At 38.1% G+C, this 19166-nt stretch overlaps 1 protein-coding gene across 1 annotated transcript in view; it reads right to left on the bottom strand.

Moving 5' to 3' along the window:
- Positions 1-19166, bottom strand: part of LOC149250813 (uncharacterized) — a 148799-nt gene that overhangs the window by 90685 nt on the left and 38948 nt on the right. Inside the window, 3 exon segments of the mRNA XM_089459243.1 lie at positions 15836-15983; positions 16075-16301; positions 18037-18422. Of these exon segments, the coding sequence (XP_089315369.1) occupies positions 15836-15983; positions 16075-16301; positions 18037-18422 (761 nt within the window).

A 19166-nucleotide genomic window follows, 5' to 3' on the forward strand; every position in this document is an offset into this window, starting at 1 on the left:
TCATCCTTCCCCTAGTGGTTTGCTATGTAGGCAGGATGAGTGGTTCATGCTTCTCCTGTTGAGACACAATCATAAGGTGAGTGGTTCAGCCTTCCCCTAGTGATTTGTTGTGTACAGGGTGAGTGGTTCAACCTTCCCCTATGATACCCCATGGCGACATGTAGGCAAGATGAGTGGTTCATCCTTCTCCTGCTAATACATCCTACCCATGCAGTCTAGGACTCATGGGAATCACCTCTCATTTGGCCAATGAGTAGGGAAATGAGGATAGGAACCATAGTACTACTGATGGATGCATCGTGTACTACCATACTCCCTATGCTAGGATGATATTGATCTGGGATCAATTGGAACTGACTTCGGGTCAGTAAGAGTGGTATGAGACACTCTCTTTATTCGAAACTGACTTCGGGTCAGTAGAGAATGGTATGATACATTCTCGATCACTTCTTCTTCTTCATAGTTCAGCAAAGCAGTGCATTGTTGGCAGAGATAGTACCGATTGGCAAATGGATTAGCAAATGGAGTTCTCCCTAGTTGAGAGGGAGCGTTAGAATTGGCAACTAGGGCCAAACTCCATATGGGTCACCTTATTTATGATAGCTAATATTTTTCTTGGATTCCTCGCTCCAAGGGGTGTAGGATTGATCTAAAGATCATCCGATTCTGACATGTATTTATGAAGATATGAATTTATTTGTATCATGGACAATTTGTCAAGGTCGGCCAACAAGCAAAACAAGCACTTTTACCCCCAGCTCATCCTCAACGTTGCATTTAAATCGAGGAGACCTCAAGTCATTTTAAAAGCGTATCATCTCATGATCTCTCTCTCCACTTGTTTGGGTATGTCTTCTCACAAGGAGGACATGGTGGAAAGAAAGATCTGATGCCCTAGCCACAGTAAGAGGAGGCCCTAGCCACAATGTTAAATTTAGGTATGTTCTATGCTAGAGCAATTTATTTCAATTTTCACAGTTAGCTCAATATCTTTTCCAGATTAGCAATCACATCAACATTAAAGTAAACTGCAGATAGAACATAAATATAAATCGGAAAAGACAAGCCAAGACAAGAGGACACAAGATATGGCGCTAGCCAGGGACAAACCCCAATGTGGGGAGACCCTTGATCAATTCTTCTTATATGTTCTTCAATAGTTCAGTAGAGAGAGAGATAGTACATATACATCAGAAGTCAACATATTGACTTATCTAAATAAGAGCAGAGATCTTCTCTACGAAGATAGCATATGAGGTAGCTAATCTGAGCTAAGTAGAAGGCATATTGCTTCCACTGATCCAAGGTGACTCCATCACCATGTTGCTCCTCACTGTGTTGCACCTCACTGTTCTACACTCAATCATCATGCTGGACCTCATTACCATGTTGCACACATCATACTTCTGCATCATCAAGCTATACCTACTGCACCCACCAGTGCTGCCTCATACTGAACCTCACTGTGCCCATCATGTTGCATCTCATTGTAGCATTTATTTATCAATGTTGCATTACACTTCATCATGATGCCCATCATTATTTATTTGTTTCATTAACAGCAGATAAGGCAGCCTTCATTCAAGACAGTCCTATCTAACGGTCATCAAATCCTTGACTGTGGTGTCATGGCCTGCGACCTGATACACAGTCTTCCTGTAGCTTCTAGGCAGCACAAATATGGTCCTTGATCCTCCAATGATACCTCAAAGGATCTGATCCTAAGCTCCCCTAATTCTGCCCTCCTAAATAGCCTCACTGTCTTATTGAAATAGCTTCAGAGCAGCCTTATTTCTCCACGTTGAATACTCCTTCTAGCTGTTGTTGTCACGTTGTTCCTTTGGGGAAGATTCAGGCCTAATGTATGGACTTGTCACCCTCAAACAGTATCTGTACCTTCAATCAGTCATACTATCCTCTAAACAAACCCCTGAAATAGCCCTCAAATGTCCATGTTGTCCAGTCCTTTCCTTGCTACAGCTAGGGCTTCCTTTTGGACAGCGAAATAGGGTCTTTAGACTGTGGATGGATGACCTTGGATTAGGTCTCTCTAGACTGCGAATAGGGCTTTCTTTAGGCAGCAGATTAGGGCAGGTTTGGGCAGTGTATAGGAGCCTCTTTAGGTTGCGTATATAAGCTCCTCTAAACGTGGATAGATCTCCCTTCAATGATCTATCTTTTGACTGCGGTTAGGGCATCCCTTTTTGCTGCATCCAAGGGCTGTCTCAAACCCTTTCAAAACAGTGTATAGGATTAGGGCATGGCTGCATTCAGCTAGGGCATGATAACACCTGTGGCTAGGGCATGATAGGATTGCATTAGGGTCAGCTATTAGGCCTCCTTCACCGTGCTAGATCTCCCTTCTTGGACTGCGGCTAGACCACCTTCTGCGGCTAGGGCATCATCCTCTAGGACTGCGTTTTTCCCTTAGAGATTCTTCTCTCCACTAAAACCCAAAACAGTGGAGAAGAAGAAATCTCAAGAGAGTTGTGTGTTCAAATGACTTGCAAGGCACTTGTATTTATACCAAAACATGGAGCATAAGTGGGGGCAGTTTAGTTGTTGGTCGACCTTGACGAATTGTCTGTTAACACAAATAAATTCATATCTCCATGAATACTTATCGGAATTGGATGATCTTTAGATCAATCCTACACCTCTTGACAAGAGGGATCCATGAAAAATATCAGTTTCCATTAATAAGATGACCCACAAGAAGTTTGGACCTAGTTGCCAATTTTAACACACAACAAGAAGGAGCCCTAACCGCAGCAAGAAGGAGCCTTATCATAGCGTGAAGGAACCTAGAAAACAGCGTGGGTATTGACAACGTTGAATACGGTTGTTCTAGTGCATGAACCAAGGTTTGGTTTAGGTGTGTGTGCTAGGCAGAGAAGCCGTAGTCACAAGGAGGAGAAATTCGTTGAAGACAGGTCAACGTAGGGCTGGATATGCATGCGATTGGGTGTTGGCAAGTGCAGTCAACTAGGCCGAGTTCATAAGGAAGGTAACGTTGTTGTTTGGGACTGTTTGGGCAAACATTTGTGAAGCCGAAAGGTACAGCAAGTTGTTGTGCTAGGCCACAGGCCATCGGACACAGCTAGAGGTTGTGTTAAGGGTTGTCATGGGTGGACAACACCTTTAGGTGGCAATGTGGTATGAAAGGAGGGTCTCCAGAGTGCAAGCTAAGCCGAAGCTCTAAAAGGACTTGTCTCTTGACTGTGTGGTGGATCTAAGTCTACAAGACGTGCCCTAACCAAATGTACAGCAAACAAGTGCAAACATGTTGCAGCAGTGTTTTGTGGAGGGTTGCTAGATTGATGAACTCCTCAAGGGTATGCCACATGGATTGTTTGGAGACTGTCAAGGAAGCTTAGAGCTGCAACAAGTACCCTAACTAAAACTACAATCAACAATGGAATAAAATCAGAATTATGAGCAGTGTTTGGGCTGATTGAGCTAGTTGTTGGAGATGAAGTTGACTGGGCTTAACCAAGCTACTTAGAAGAAGATTTCCATCATGTTTGAACAGCATAGACATTTTTGGTCTAGGCTTTATTGTTGCTGCCATAAATTATCAGAATTGTATATTTGTACTATCTCTCTCTCTGCTGAACTATTGAAGAATATAAGAAGAATTAATCAAGGGTTCCCCACATTGGGGTTTGTCCCTGGCTCGTGCCACATCTTGTGTCCTCTTGTCTTGGCTTGTCTTCTACTGTTTATGTTTATGTTCTATCCGCATTTTACTATCATGCTAATGTGATTGCTAATTTGGATATTGATATTGGGTTAATAAGAAAATTGAAGTAAATTTCTCTTAAACATAGAACATACCAAAAATTAACATGTACGCCACCTCACACCCGCTCAATGGCTTCATCAATGTCGATGGTCGATTTCGATAAAAGATTGTTAGACCTTGAGACTAAGGTGACCGGACAGGGCGACAAAATCGAAGCACTGCGGGATACAACAAAGAGAATAGAGAGTCAGCTCGAACAGAACAAGAACGAATTCAAAAAGGATCAGGCAGTCCTTTCAGATAAGGTGGATCAAGCAATGGTATTGTTGACCTATATTTGTGACAAGATGAAGGTTACACCCGATCAAATACCCCAGAATAATGAAGCTACTCAACATCTCAATTCTCCAGATTTGTCGAACTCGTCAGACTCACATGAGAAACCCAAGTCTCCAAAGACATCTTCCATGCCTAATTAAGAAAACAGTAACACGAATTTTCAAAATAGGCTACTCTGGAATCCATACACAAATATGTTGTTCTCAAATCAATACCTGTTCTTTGCTCTGTCAATAGCTACAAATCAACAAAGAGCAAAACTTGAGCTATCCAAATTTGACGGTAACGAAAAATGCAACGTTGCTTGGTTCAATAAAACAGAAGAATATTTCGAGATTTACAGTATTGACAATGATGACGAAAATATCAGGCATGCTTCCATGCAAATGGAAGGCAAAGCATGTAATTGGTATATGTGGTGGAAAAAGACAACACTCATTATCAGTTGGAGGAAATTCAAAAATGTGTTCTTTAAAAGGTTCCAAGGTGTCAAGGAAGAAGAATTCTTCTCAGCCCTCACTAGATTACAACAAAAAGGAGATGTGGACGAATACACTCAAGAATGGGATACTTTAGCTACGTGAGTACCTGGATTATCAGAAACTCGTCTCATCCAATCATACACCACGGGGCTTAAGCCCCATCTCCAGGCTAAGCTTGAGCTTCATGACATCACTTCTATAGAGGTAGCCAGACATAAGCAAAAGTTGCTGAAAAGAAACACGAAAAAATGCAGTGGCCGAAGGTTGAAAGAGTATATTCGAGATGAAGATTTTCCCAAGCCGCGAACACAGATAACACAAAATATGTTCCACCACATCTTCGTGAAGGAAAAAAAAATTAACTTGGAAATGCAAAGAATGAAAGAGGGCAAGTGCAAACATTGTGGCAAAAAATGGGACCCTAAACACAGGTGTGCTAAATGAAAAGAGACCAAGAACCCGTATAAATGTGAAGCAACTAATGATTTAGACAGTGATGAATCAAACATAAAAGAAATCGAAGATTCTCCAGAATTCTCTCCAAAACTAGATGACGAGAATATTTTGCAAGTGTCATTATCAGCCATGACAAGTATATCATAGCCTCAAACATTAAAATTAAAAGGACATATCAAGAAGAACAATGTAATGGTTTTGATCGATACCGGTAGCACCCACAATTTTTTGGACTCAACCATGGTGAAAAGACTCAACATTTTCACATTTCCCATGCCCAACATGAAGGTTATGGTAGCTGACGGTAAGAAAATTGAAAAAGTAGGGAAATGCCATAAAGTCAAATTGCAGATTCAAGACTATAATCTAGAATCTTCGTTCTACATTGTACCATTAGGAGGAGTGGATGTGGTCTTAGGTATCCAATGGCTACAAACCCTAGGCACTTACTCTGCCAACCATCAAAAGCAATTTATAAAATTTAAATGGGAAGGGCAGAAATACAAGTTATATGGGTTCCAGCCACCTGAGAACCAAATTGTATCATCATCCCAAATGATGAAAATGATTTGGAAGGGAGCACCAGCTTATGTAGTACAATGTCATCAATTAGAAATGTTAACTTTGAATTTGGTCAACAAAGAAGCACCAAAAGTCCAAGAGCTAATTCAAAAGCATGAAAAAGTATTCCAAGACCTTCCAATGAAGATGCCTCCTAAAAGAGAAATCAAGCATACAATAGAAGTCAAAGCAGGATCAAATCCCATCAACATCAAACCGTATCGATACCCACATCATCAAAAAAACTGAAATTGAGAGATTAGTCCAAGATCTTATAAAATGTGGCATCATCACAAAAAGTAAAATGTTGTATGTTGCTCCAGTTGTATTAGTTCGAAAGAAAGATGGATCGTTCAGATTATGCGTTGATTATCGAGGACTAAACAAAATAACAATTAAAAACAAGTTTCCAATTCCTTTTATTGATGAAATGTTGGATGAACTACATGGCACTAAATACTTCTCAAATTGGACCTAAGGTCAGGATATTACCAAATCATAATAAGATTGGAGAACGTAGCAAAAACTGCGTTCCGAACACATGAAGGTCAATACGAGTTTAAAGTAATGCCTTTTGGGTTAACCAATGCACCAGTAACATTCCAAGCCACTATGAACGAGTTATTTTTTCCATATCTATGGAAGTTTGTGTTAGTGTTCTTTGATGACATTTTAATTTACAATAAAACTTGGAAGGATCACCTACAACATTTGGAGAAAGTTCTTACTGTATTGGAAGAGCATCAGTTCTATGGAAAGAAGTCCAAATGTAATTTTGGTAAGGAAGAAGTAGAATATCTCGGACATATAATATCCAAGGAAGGAGTAAAAGTAGATCCTAATAAGATCAAGGCTATAAGAGAATGGCCCAAAACAGTTAATATCTCCAAGCTAAGAGGATTCTTAGGATTGACCAGGTATTATCGAAGATTTATTAAAAACTGTGCCCATATAACAGCACCCCAATCGAACCTTCTAAACAAGAACTCATTTCGATGGAATGATGAAGCATAAAAGTGCTTTGAAGACTTGAAGGAAGTTATGTCTAATGCCCCTGTATTGTCAACTCTAGACTTTTCAAAACCGTTTGTAATTGAGTGTGATGCTTCAGGTTTTGGCATAGGAGCAGTACTAATGCAGGATGGTCACCCAATCACATTTGAAAGCAAGAAGCTCAATAAGAAAGAACGTCTCAAGTCTACATACAACAAGGAAATGCTTGCTATCATGCACGCATTAGCCAAATGGAGATAATACCTCTTGGGAAGTAAGTTCTTAATATGAATAGATCATAATAGTCTTCAACATCTCCTCCAGCGGAAAACGCTATCTACAGAACAACAAAAATGGATAGAAAAAATCGCTACCTTCGACATGGATATATTACATAAGAAAGGGAAAGATAACGTAGTAGCTGATGCTTTGTCGAGAAAAGACGAAGAACCAACATTACTTGCAGTTTCAGTGGTTGTTGTCGAATGGCTTAATGAGATTCGAAGTGAAAATGCAAAAGATCCATAAACAAGTGTTATAATCAATAATCTTCCTCAGAATTCAAAATTTGAATGGAAGAACGATATTATATGGTACAAGGAAGAATTTATTTGAATGCAGACTCCAAATTTAAAACCAAGGTTCTTAAAGAGTCGCATGATTCACTGTTTGTCGGACATGTAGGATTCTGTAAAACCTACTATAATGCACGATAGTCATTCTTTTGGAAGGGAATGAGTAAGGATATTCAAAAATATGTAGTAGAATGCAATAAATGCCAGAGGAATAAAAATGAAAATATTATGACACTTGGTCTACTTCATCCCTTAAACATCCCGAACCAAAAATGGGAGGAAATATCAATGGACTTTATTGAAGGTTTACCTATGTCTGATGGTAAGGATAAAATTCTTGTAGTAGTCGACAGACTCACCAAGTATGCTCACTTTATTTCAATGAGGAAATCGGACTCAGCAAAACAAATCACTGAGATATTTTGCAAAAATGTTTACAAATTACATGGATTTCCCAAGGTCATTGTGAGCGATAGAGATGCCAAATTTGAGGGTAATTTTTCGAACATATAGGGACCTACCTCAAAATGAGTTCAGCTTACCATCCTCAAACAGATGGCCAAACAGAGGTTGTCAATAAAGGTTTAGAAACCTACTTACATTGTTATGCCACAGGCAAAAAAAATAAGTGGGTTCAATGGTTACATCTCGTTGAATGGTGGTACAATTCTACTTACCACACGTCAGCAAAAATGACTCCATTTCAAGCTCTGTATGGTTATGAACCTCCAAAATGGAAGGACTTTGCTATCATCGAGACGAAGCTTCCAGTTGTTAAAAACCAGTTAGAAGAAACCCAAAAAGTCATCCAAACTCTAAAAGAAAATCTAAATAATGCAAGGAATCGTATGAAGCAGCAAGCTGATTGAAACAAAACCGAGAGAAAATTTGAATTTGGAGAATGGGTATTTGTTAAACTCCAACCTTACAAGCATTTGTCATTAAAACAGGAAGGAAAAAACAAAATGGCACCAAGGTTTTATGGACACTATCAGATAAACAAAAAGATCAACCAAGTAACATACAGTTTAAACCTTCCTGATAAAAGTCGTGTTCACAACGTTTTCCATGTATCCTACCTTAAAAGGGCACTTTGTGAACATCAATTAACGCAAACAACACTTCTGACTTTAGATGATGAAGGAAGAGTTATTCTAAAGCCAGAAGGTATCATCTCCATCAAGGAAAAGAAACTGCTATCACGAGTAATCAAAGTATACCTGATCAAGTGGAAGGACTTACCAGAAGAAGAAGCTTCTTGGAAGACCAAAGCATTTCGTCAACAACAACCGTCATTACGTATGCTTTGAGGAGAAAGCATCTTTTCAAGGGGAAGACAATGTTATATAAAATTAAATAAATTGTAGTTAGTGAGTAATTAGGAACTCAAGCCTGTATTTAAGCCAGGGCCTCCCACAGTGTAAACCATCATTGAAGTTTATTAATAAAATATATATTTGTTGTCTAATGGTGAGTTTTTCCACTCCACATAGCTTATAAAATAGTTTTTGGACTATAGAGGCCATTTAGAGCCTCATTGATTATGTATTTTGTTGTTGATATGTATTGCACTCAGTGCCAATTTGATATATTCACCTTTACCTAGTATATAGATGAGCAAACTTTGCATATTTTATCTCTATTAGTTTGGAATCATGGTTTTAAATCTTAAAAATATTTTTTTCATTAAAAACAAATTATTTCATGTATTTTTTAAAAGACCGATTCATTGAGATCTGACCAGTCCCGGTTTGACCAGTTCCGGTTTGAAACTCGGTTTGATAGGTGGACCAGTCTAGTCACCGGTTCTGATTTTTAAAACTATGCACAAAAATGTGGCTAGGGAGAATAGTCAGAGAGCATCAAGGCCTGGAGTGCACCCCAGGTGGGAAAGTGAGTGCCTCTAGCATCGAGCAGGAGAGTTACCATTCAATTAGCATGCATGAATGGCAATAGCCCATGGTTTCACCACAGGTCACAGGTGTTGACCAGGTTCCAAGTGACAACTTGGATATTTAGTGAATCACTCCAAGTGATTACTTGTTGAGCATGATGTTGATGCAGGATGCTTTCCACAAGTACTGGATTGACACATCAACATAGCTAGCTCATTCAAGGACAACCATTCTCTCTGAGTCATGTATGTTGACTGGGATTATGGAGAATGGTCCAGCAAAGGATAGTCACTCTTCCTGAGTCAAGTATGTTGACCAAGATTAGGAAGAATGGTCCTAGAGGCCTAGAATTACTCAACCATAGAGTTGAGTACGTGCCTTTCAGCATTAGGCTTAGGATTACTCTCCAGATAGGTTGCGTGAGCCCATTTAGCATCATGACCTAGAATAAGGCCTTTGGATGTGGGACCAGAATACTCAAATGGATTGAGTGTGTCCCTAGGGTTTCACCATGAGTCAAAGAGATTGACTAGGATGATGGTGAACCAGGACAAGTCAATATACCATGGATCAGAAGTGGCGACCAAAATCATGGTGACTCATTGATGCTAATGATGTACCATAGGCCAGAGATGCTGACCAGAATTATGGTGCCTAGTTGATGTTGTAGATTCTTCCCATAGGTCAAAGGTGTTGACCAAGGTTATGGTAATTAGATGATGTTGATGTTGATGATAAATAACGAAACTTTTCTTAGAGAAATTTGTCAACAATAGAATATCTAGATAGTCAATATGAATACTTCCGTAGCTAAGAGGGAGTGTTGAATTTTGTAGCTGTGGTCAGTCTTCATAATTAATATTTTAGCCCTTGAATTATGTAAGACATGTTCTTCATGTAAGTTTCAAAAAGAAAAATATATATAATGATTAATATAAGACATGCTCTTCATGTCGGTTTCAAAAGAGAAATTTTTGAATTTTTGGCTCCAAATTCGTCAAGTTAGCCCAATTAAAGAGACACCCATTCAAGCCGGCCAGAACACGATAGATAAGGCCCTCGACCTCCTCCACAAGACACAACTCGATCTCACAAACAAGAAGATATTTTCTGGGCATCCAAGCGAAAGAGAAGAAGGATACGGAGGACGAAGTTATCTCAAGCATCTCTCTCTATCTCTTTGACTTCGCACGTGTGATTCTCTCTCCTACTACAGCGTCGCACGTGTGAACTTCTAGGCAGATTTTGGCAACAAGTCCAAATTTTTGGGCAGCATATTCTGGGTAGTAGGTTCGAATTTATGGGCAATTGGTCCGAACTTCTGGGCAGCAAGGTTGAGTTTTTGGTCAGTTTCTGGGAGGTCGATGAAGCAGAGAACTTATGAACGCAGAAATAGATATGCAAATATTTATTAATAATTAGATAAATTACAGATGATGTCTGATTACAATGGGGCTCCTGGCTTAAATACCGCCATGGACACCCTTTGGGAAAGGGCATGATCTTATGATCGTGCCCTTTCATCTAATTAAACCTAGAATTAAATAATAACCTAAAATTAACTAATTTTTTACATAACATTGCTTTCCTCTCGAAAGAATGCTTTGTCCTCAAAGCATGCGCAACGACGGATGTTGTTGACAAAATGCTTCATTCTCCCAAGAAACGTCTTCTTTGGGAAGTCCTTCCACTTGAGCACATATTCCAAGATAATCAATGTCACACACTGTAAAAGGTTTTGGATTAATCTCTCAATTTCCGTTTTTTGGAGATGTGGATATCGGTATGGCTTGATGTTGACAAGGTCTGACCCTGCTTTAACTTCTGTTCTACGCTCAATTTCCCTACTAGGCGACATCTTCATAGGTAGGTCTTGAATCTCTGGTGATTCTTCTCTGGTCATATTTGCAGATAACATTTCTAATTGGTGACATTGTATTGCATAAGCAGGTGCTCTTCTTCGACTCAGCTTGATCATCTGAGATGATGATACAGCATGATTTTCTGGTGCTTGGAATCCATGTAGTTTGTACTTCTGACCTCCCCATTTGAATTTTATAAATTGTACTTGATGGTTGGCGGCATAAGTACCTAAAGTTCGTAGCCATTGGATACCTAAGACTACATCTACTCCTCCTAACGGTACTATGAAAAACGGAGACTCTAAACTGAAGTCTTGAATCTGCAATTTAACCTTATGGCATTTTCCCACCTTTTCAATCTTCTTACCGTTAGCTATCATCACTTTCATGTTTGGTAAGGGAAATGAAAATATATTGAGTCTCTTTGCCACGGTTGCATCTAGAAAATTGTCTGTGCTTCCAGAGTCGACGAGAACCACTACGTTGTTCTTCTTTATGTGTCCTTTTAACTTTAAAGTCTGAGGTTGTGATATACCTGTCATAGCTGATAATGATACTTGTGGAATACTTCCATCATCTAGTTCTGGTGAGAATTCTGGGGCATCTTCTGTGTCTTCTACGTCATAATCTTCACTGTTTGAATCATTGGTTGCTTCACAATTATATAGGTTCTTTGGTTCTTTTCCTTTAGCACATCTATGTTTGGGGTCCCACTTCTCACCACAGCGTTTACATTTACCCTCTTTTATCCTTTGCATTTCCACATTAGATTTTTCATCTTCACGACGATGTGGTGGAACATATCTTGTATTATTTGAGTCCACATACTGGGGTATCCTTCGTCTTGCATAAGCTTTTTCCGTTGTTGACCAAATATTGGTTCGGATTTCTTTTCGGCTGTTTTTGCTTTTCGTCTTGCTTCTTCTATAGATGTAATATCATGCATCTCAAGTTCTGCTTGTAAATGGGTTTTGAGTCCCGAGATGTATGACTGAATTAGACGAGATTCTGATAACCCAGGTACTCGTGTTACTAAGGTCTCCCATTCTTGAGTGTATTCATCGACACTTCCTTTTTGTCGTAGTTTGATGAGTTTTGAAAAGAACTCTTCTTCCTTTACACCTTGGAATCTTTTGAAGAATGCATCTTTAAATTTCCTCCAGCTAATGACATGTGTTGTCTTTTTCCACCACATATACCAGTTATATGCTTCTCCCTCCATTTTCATGGATGCATGTCTGAGCTTTTCGTCATCGTCAGTGATGTCATATATCTCAAAGTATTCTTCTGCTTTATTTATCCATGCAACATTGTTTTTTTCGTTTCCATCGAATTTAGGCATCTCGACTCTTGCCCGTCGCTGGTATGTTGCTACTGGTTGAGCGAAAAAAGGGTGTTGATTGGTAAAGTTATCCCAGAGTTGCTTGTTTGTAAAGGCTGTGTTACTCGCTTCTTGGTGGGGTGTCACTGATTTTTTTGGGGATTCAACTTTGTCATGAGAGTCTGTGGACTTAGTTGAATCTGACGAAAGGTGTTCTTGATTCTCTTCACCTTCTTTTAGCAGTTGTTCGGGCGTACAATTCGACCTTTTACACAGAACTTTTAGCATTGTTAAGACCTCTTTGAAGTTTACTCCTGTTTGGACATGTTGACTTTCCATTTTTATCTCTATTCGATTTGTCCTATCTTCAAGATTTTTGATTTTGTCCGCTTGCTCCCCAAGCTTGCTCTCGACTTCATTTAATCTTTTACTGACATCGTCGTGGTTGTTATTTATCTTTTGCTCTGCATCCAACAACCTTTTTTGGAAATCCGCCATTGTTATTGTCGACATTGAGCGGGTTTGCGGAGGCGTGTATTTATTTGCCAGCGAAAATATTTTTCCTCTCTTTTTTTATTAGCTAAAATAAATTTTATACATATAAATCTTAATTAATTAAAATAAATTTAATTAATTAAATTAACATATATATATAACTTTTAATTAATTAAATTATATATATATATATATATATATAACTTTTTAATTAATTAAATTAATTTTAATATATATATAAAACTTATAACTATATTATATATAACATAAAATATAATTATATAATTATATATATATTATATAATATATATAAATTAACATTATATAAATGTTTATATATAAAATATAATTATATATATATATATATATATGTTATATATAATATATATAAATTAACGTTTTAATAAATGTTTCACGTTATATATATATACAAATAACTGTTATACGTTGTGTATATATTGGATAGTTCCGCTGAACGTCACGTTTGCAGATGGGGTCACCTCCGTTGACCGTTCAAAGGAAAATGAACATCAAACGGATATCACCGCAGATATTTTCGACGACAGCAGTGGTAGGTTTTCTGGTGATTGCACAGCAGTTGGACAGCGGACGGTGGTCAGCAGAGTGGACCGATGGCAATAGCGTGAGGGATTTGGTAGCGGTGGTAGTGGGGCAGCACACACAGAACAGTTGGATTAAGATGAATGTGGACGGCTTTGACGGAACAGGAATGATGGCGGTGGTGGGGCAGCGGACCTATGACAGCGGCGGGTATGCAGACTCTTGATGTTGTACACAGCAACTGAGGCAGCGTAACACAGGACGGCAACGATCTTACTGGCTCTGATACCAGATGAAGCAGAGAACTTATGAACGCAAAAATAGATATGCAAATATTTATTAATAATTAGATAAATTACAGATGATGTCTGATTACAATGGGGCTCCTGGCTTAAATACCGCCATGGACACCCTTTGGGAAAGGGCATGATCTTATGATCGTGCCCTTTCATCTAATTAAACCTAGAATTAAATAATAACCTAATATTAACTAATTTTTTACATAACAGTCGAATTTTGGCCTATATAGATCAAGGAAGGCCTAGTTTTTTGGGCAAAATATTGACTTGACAAGAGGGCATTTTGACCAGGTTTGACCATTGTATTGTTGGTCAGTTTGACCATCATATTTGACTAGAAGATCTAGGTGTATCTCTTGTTGAACAGAAGAATTTCTGAAATGTAATTTCTTTGCAATGTCCCCGACTGCTTAGGAGAAATAAGATGGGTTCTGCTAGCATAGTAAGTTCCCGTAGGCTAAGCAAGGGAAAATTTTTATTAAAGGAACATGATTCACCTAGGAAAACTTTATAATTGCCTAAGGGGTAAAAAGGGGACATATCCTAGGCTAATGAAAAGTCACTTTAATTTTATAAAATGAAAGAATCCTAAAATGACTTAATAAAAATTAAAAGGATAAAAAAAGGTGGAAAAAGTTGCCACTCAATTATAACAAGACAAAAATGAGGAGTCTCTCCTCATTCTTTCATTTGCATTTTGAGAAAAAGAGTTTTTGGAGAGTTTTGGAGAATAAACTTAGGGTTTGGGAAACCCTGGCCGCGATAGCTAGCTTTGGTGTTGAAACTAAACACCCTAGTTAGTTCAAAGAGTGAAATCACTCAGATTTCACCACTGTGCTTTTATGAAGTAAAGGATTTGCTGGAGATTTCGAAGTAAAGAGGTGTTATCATTGATTTTATTTTTTGACTTCAAGTATTTCATTAATCTTTCCAGTTGAGGTTCCATCCTTGAAGAGGCAATCACTATCACAAGTGCAGGGGTCGATTTCTTTTGCTAAGGAGGCTGAGTACACCCATTGAATGGTTGGTCTAGTTCCTTCATAGAGTATTGGCCGAGTTTACTATTTCCAAGGAGGACGCGTTCTGTATTGAAGAGGGGCCAAGTTTCTCCTGCGGGTGCAGTCTGAGCTCTTTCCTATCTCTGCTGGACGAGTCTGATTATTAAGAGGCCAATTTGTTTCTCTATCAGTAGCTGAGTTGTAGAGCCAAGGGTACGTTTGTCATTTCCCTTGCTGTCAGCATAGATATCAGTCCCTTCTCTGTGTGGGACAAGCATTTCCAGAGATTATTTCATTGTGAGTTTCTGTGGCTGAATGTGGTGTGTTTACTAGAGTTCTGTGTACCAAATAAAGGTCAATCCACTGTTCTGTAGGTGCCGAATCTACTTCTAGTCCATTAATCTCTTGCTGAACGAACCTGTGACTAATTTGGAACCATAGTGCACTCATTGACTGAGAATATTGCTGGTTAAAGACAGAGGTAAAAGACTTTTATGGTCCATTTCCAGAAGGGCTGCATACATTTCTAATGACTGATATAAACTGTCCGGAAGGCTGATTCCTTGAAAAACTCCATCGCTGAAGTGAAATACTCAGGTTCCTTCTATCTTTCTGCATTATAATCCCTGTTCTCAGTTATTAAATTGTCTGATTGCAATCAGATTGCTCTTTCACAGTGGGAGATTATATTGTAAATTACATATTTCTGAGTCAATTTAATTATGTATGCACTGCTGCGTTGAGCTTCTTGGCATAAATTTAATTCTGTGTATGTATCTCTCTGAGCAAACAAACCAAAACATACTTACAGCATACCTCATTCAAACTGTTTGATAAAAGTTCTCTGAGACAGACTACACAAAACTCAGGAAATTTTATTGGGTATTTAAGATATCTCCAGGAGCCTGGAGGGTATCGTACATGCTTAATGATAAACTGGAAGTGCTAAAAGAATATCTACATTTTTAAAAGTAATTATCAGATTTTCAGAATTTAGTGCTTGTATCTATTGCACTTGAAAAATCAACAGACACTTGGTATGTGTGGCGTAACCCAACAAGAAGGTTTCCACTAATTACAAAGCAGAATGCTTCAAAATTCAATCAATCAAGTAAATTCAATAGTTCACTAATTAGAACAGAAAAGGAGAAGCATAAACTTTGGACTTGCTACTTCATCACATGAATAGCCAGACTGAATAATCTATTAGAAAAACAAATTTAACAGAAGTATATATTAAGAAATCTACTTACCTTTGGATTTGGTTGACCACAGTTTGGACATGGTCGACCAAGATGAGGCCAAAGTTCCACTTGAGCTTGCTGTACAAGTTGGCGATCATTCATAGCCCTCTCCCAGTTTTGAATATCTTGTTCCTCAAATAATATGCAATTTCCACCACTAAAAACACATAAAATTTACTAAAATATTTAATAAATTTATAACATGTTAAGAATATATAAATTAGCAACTAGTTTTTAGGAGAAATTACCTGAAGTGGTCATATCCATCCACTGCTTTGCTGCACCTATAACAAAAATACTGACCACAATTATAGCAAGTCATCTTGTTGCAGCCCTCTGTTTTGGAGATGGCCATCTTGCATGATGGACATTGTTTTGCATCACGTAGTATCTGCTTCATACTAAGCAGTTCATTAATTAAGTCATGCTCCCTTTTTCTCTGCTCGGAGCCCATCTGAACTGAATTTTGGCGTTCCTGCAGAAAAACAGAATTGGTCTAACACATGAGAATTGTAACTTCAGCTTCATTGCTACCATAATGAAAGATACATAAAATCACATTTCTCCAAAATATTTGGAGAAACAGCATTTACTTTAAAGCATAGCAGGTACTTCAACCTGCATGCCACCTAACGGTCAAAAGTCTAGTGTCACAAATCATCTGTTCTTATCCTAATTTTTTTTCTTATTGTCAAAAGGAATTACTATTAAATTTCAAAGCAGCAATAAATGATAAAAGAGCATACTAAAGTCCACCTTCTCCCACTGGAGTGGCTTCATGAATAGGACGGATGTTTCCATTGTGTTTTCCTGGGCAAAAGTGGAGCAGAGCCAGCTAGGAGCAGAATTCACCAAGGAAGCAAGTCTTCATCCTATGCTACAGGTATTCTTCTGATTATAATCTAAACGGAGAATATTGGAACTAAATGACAGGAATATTTATCGGTTCATGTTGTTGAGCAGATTTTAATGATTGATGTTGACGCCAATTACACACTCTGATCAGGGCATCTCCCTGTGCATAAATATATTAATGGAAGGTAGAATTGATCTATTTCAAATTTATATGCTAACTAAGTTCCCCTTTAATGCACTCATGGGAAGCCCAAAATTATAAATCCATCGCTGATTTTGAATGTGCAGATTTCTGGAGTTTTGCAGTTCCGTACGTCTCAAAGAGAAAAGTTACCTTGTGATCAAGTTGGATTCAACTGAAAAGCTTCCAACAAGGTTTAAGTTGTAACACATGGCAAGCCAATATAGGTTTGTTCAAGTTAAGAAAAATGAGCTCGTGTTGGACATAAATAGGTAAACTTGGGCATAGTAGATAGTCACCAATAGTTAGATGAATAAAGGTCCTAGTGCTTAATGTGTAAAACAGTTCTAAGCCTGGATATGTAATAGTTTAATAATGTTAATAAGGGGAAACAAGCTGATATTGACAGCCTGCCCTGCTTACAAGAATCAGTTTGACTTAGAAAGATAATTTGACCCTTTAGAACATCAAATCAATTCAAGCCTTGACCTCCCTTTGATAATGTATGGACGATCATCAACCAGTATTTCAGACTGCTGTAGCTCAAATTTCTACCTACAAGGCTACATCATTTCAGACTGCGATAGAGTCAGCACCTAGCAGCAAGTTTATAGGGACACAGAGTTCATTGACGTTTAGAAACCATCCAGAACCACTATGGTTCACCTAGCCTTGAAGCTCTCTACTATTTGTAAACAACGTTTCTCAGTTTGCGTGTGTTCATTGCATGTTTGCCTGATTTATATGCTTATGTAGTTTTTAGATTGCTGATTCAGCCTGATTATTGGGATTTGGGGCCTCAAGGTTTGGATATTGAGGCTATTTCATATGCTATAGCCATTTCATGAAGTTGGGACATATTCTATGATTGAAATATGCTTTATTATATACATAATGCTTGCAAGTTTGTTGAATAAGGTCTAATTACATGCACAAGACCATTAAGCTATGCTTAAAAACCCAAATAGGGTCCACAAGCTCTGAGACCTGAAATACTAAACAGTTTCAAACTCAGAACTCCAGTATTATGATTTATGATTTCATCTAGCTTAAGGAACAGATGAAGCCTCTGAACACGAAAAGTTGACTCTTTCCAGCACCTCAACTGAAGAACATGTAATTTGGAGTAACATTTTAAATAAAGTACGACAGACATCTGGAATAACAAATATACCTGCAAAATACAAAGCCGCATCTCTGGGGTCATACAAGTTTTCCCTACATGTCGTCGCTCTCTGCAGAGACTACAAAAACTGTAGAAGCACTTGGCACATTGTGCATGATGATCTTCATCCTCCAAACATACTGACTCACAGCGAGGGCAGTATACGACATCCATCATTGAATCTAATGTCTTCTGCAACAGCAAGGATTCCCATCTTTCAAATGCCTCATCCCCAAGAAGTTTCTTCAGTAGGCTAGGTGGAATAGAAACTTCACACTTAGGATCTGGACAATTGAGCTTGTTGACGGTACCATCCTTCACATGAACATGTGAATATGTTTCCATACACTTCCAGCAGAAGATATGTTGGCATCGTAATTTGACAAACTCAGTCCCTGAGTAACCACATTACAAAGAAAAAGAATACCAAGTTGATGTTTGTCAAAGAAATTCATGAATATATTAATGTCTTTCAGAGACTATTAAATAAAACTTCACTTACAAGATGTTAATAATAATTAAATTAGATATGTGTGTGCACATATATTGAAGTAACACATATATAGCATATACACCTCCTAAAGATTGCAACCTCTTTCCTTTCAAATTCCAAGATGTAAGAAAACAGCTTCTGCACTGTCCTCAATCAAAATAAAGAAATGTAAGGTAGGATCTAGCATTGTATGATTACAGCAGTTCGATTTCTAATGTCCACTCTCCCCAGTGCACTTTGATGCATTGTAGGGAAATAAAATATTGATAAATAATTAAATATTTATTCATAAAGTCTTCACTACCTTGAAACGATTTTGTGAAGACTGCTGCACTCTTATAAAACACTATTTTCACTGCTTCGTAAGGGAAGAGAGGTAATGTATGAACAGGATAAATGTTGCAGCCAGATCTCAGATGCAATACGTCACATGTTTTGCTGCTGTGAACAAATAAAATGGAATAGTAATCTGACAGATTCACCATATACCAGTAATTATGCAAAAAATTGGTTCCCGATAGCAATTGTATGGCGAAGGTAGCCTATGTTACTCTCTTTCGCCACAGCCTCACCAAAAAAATGTTTGCCTTGGTCCGTGTATAGACAAATGAATATTATAACATTCCTTTATTTTTCAAAGGGTTTT

The sequence above is a fragment of the Pinus tabuliformis genome, chromosome 7 (assembly GCF_031772625.1).
Source record: "Pinus tabuliformis cultivar Carrire ecotype Pingquan chromosome 7, CPIR1, whole genome shotgun sequence".
Classification (NCBI taxonomy): domain Eukaryota; kingdom Viridiplantae; phylum Streptophyta; class Pinopsida; order Pinales; family Pinaceae; genus Pinus; species Pinus tabuliformis.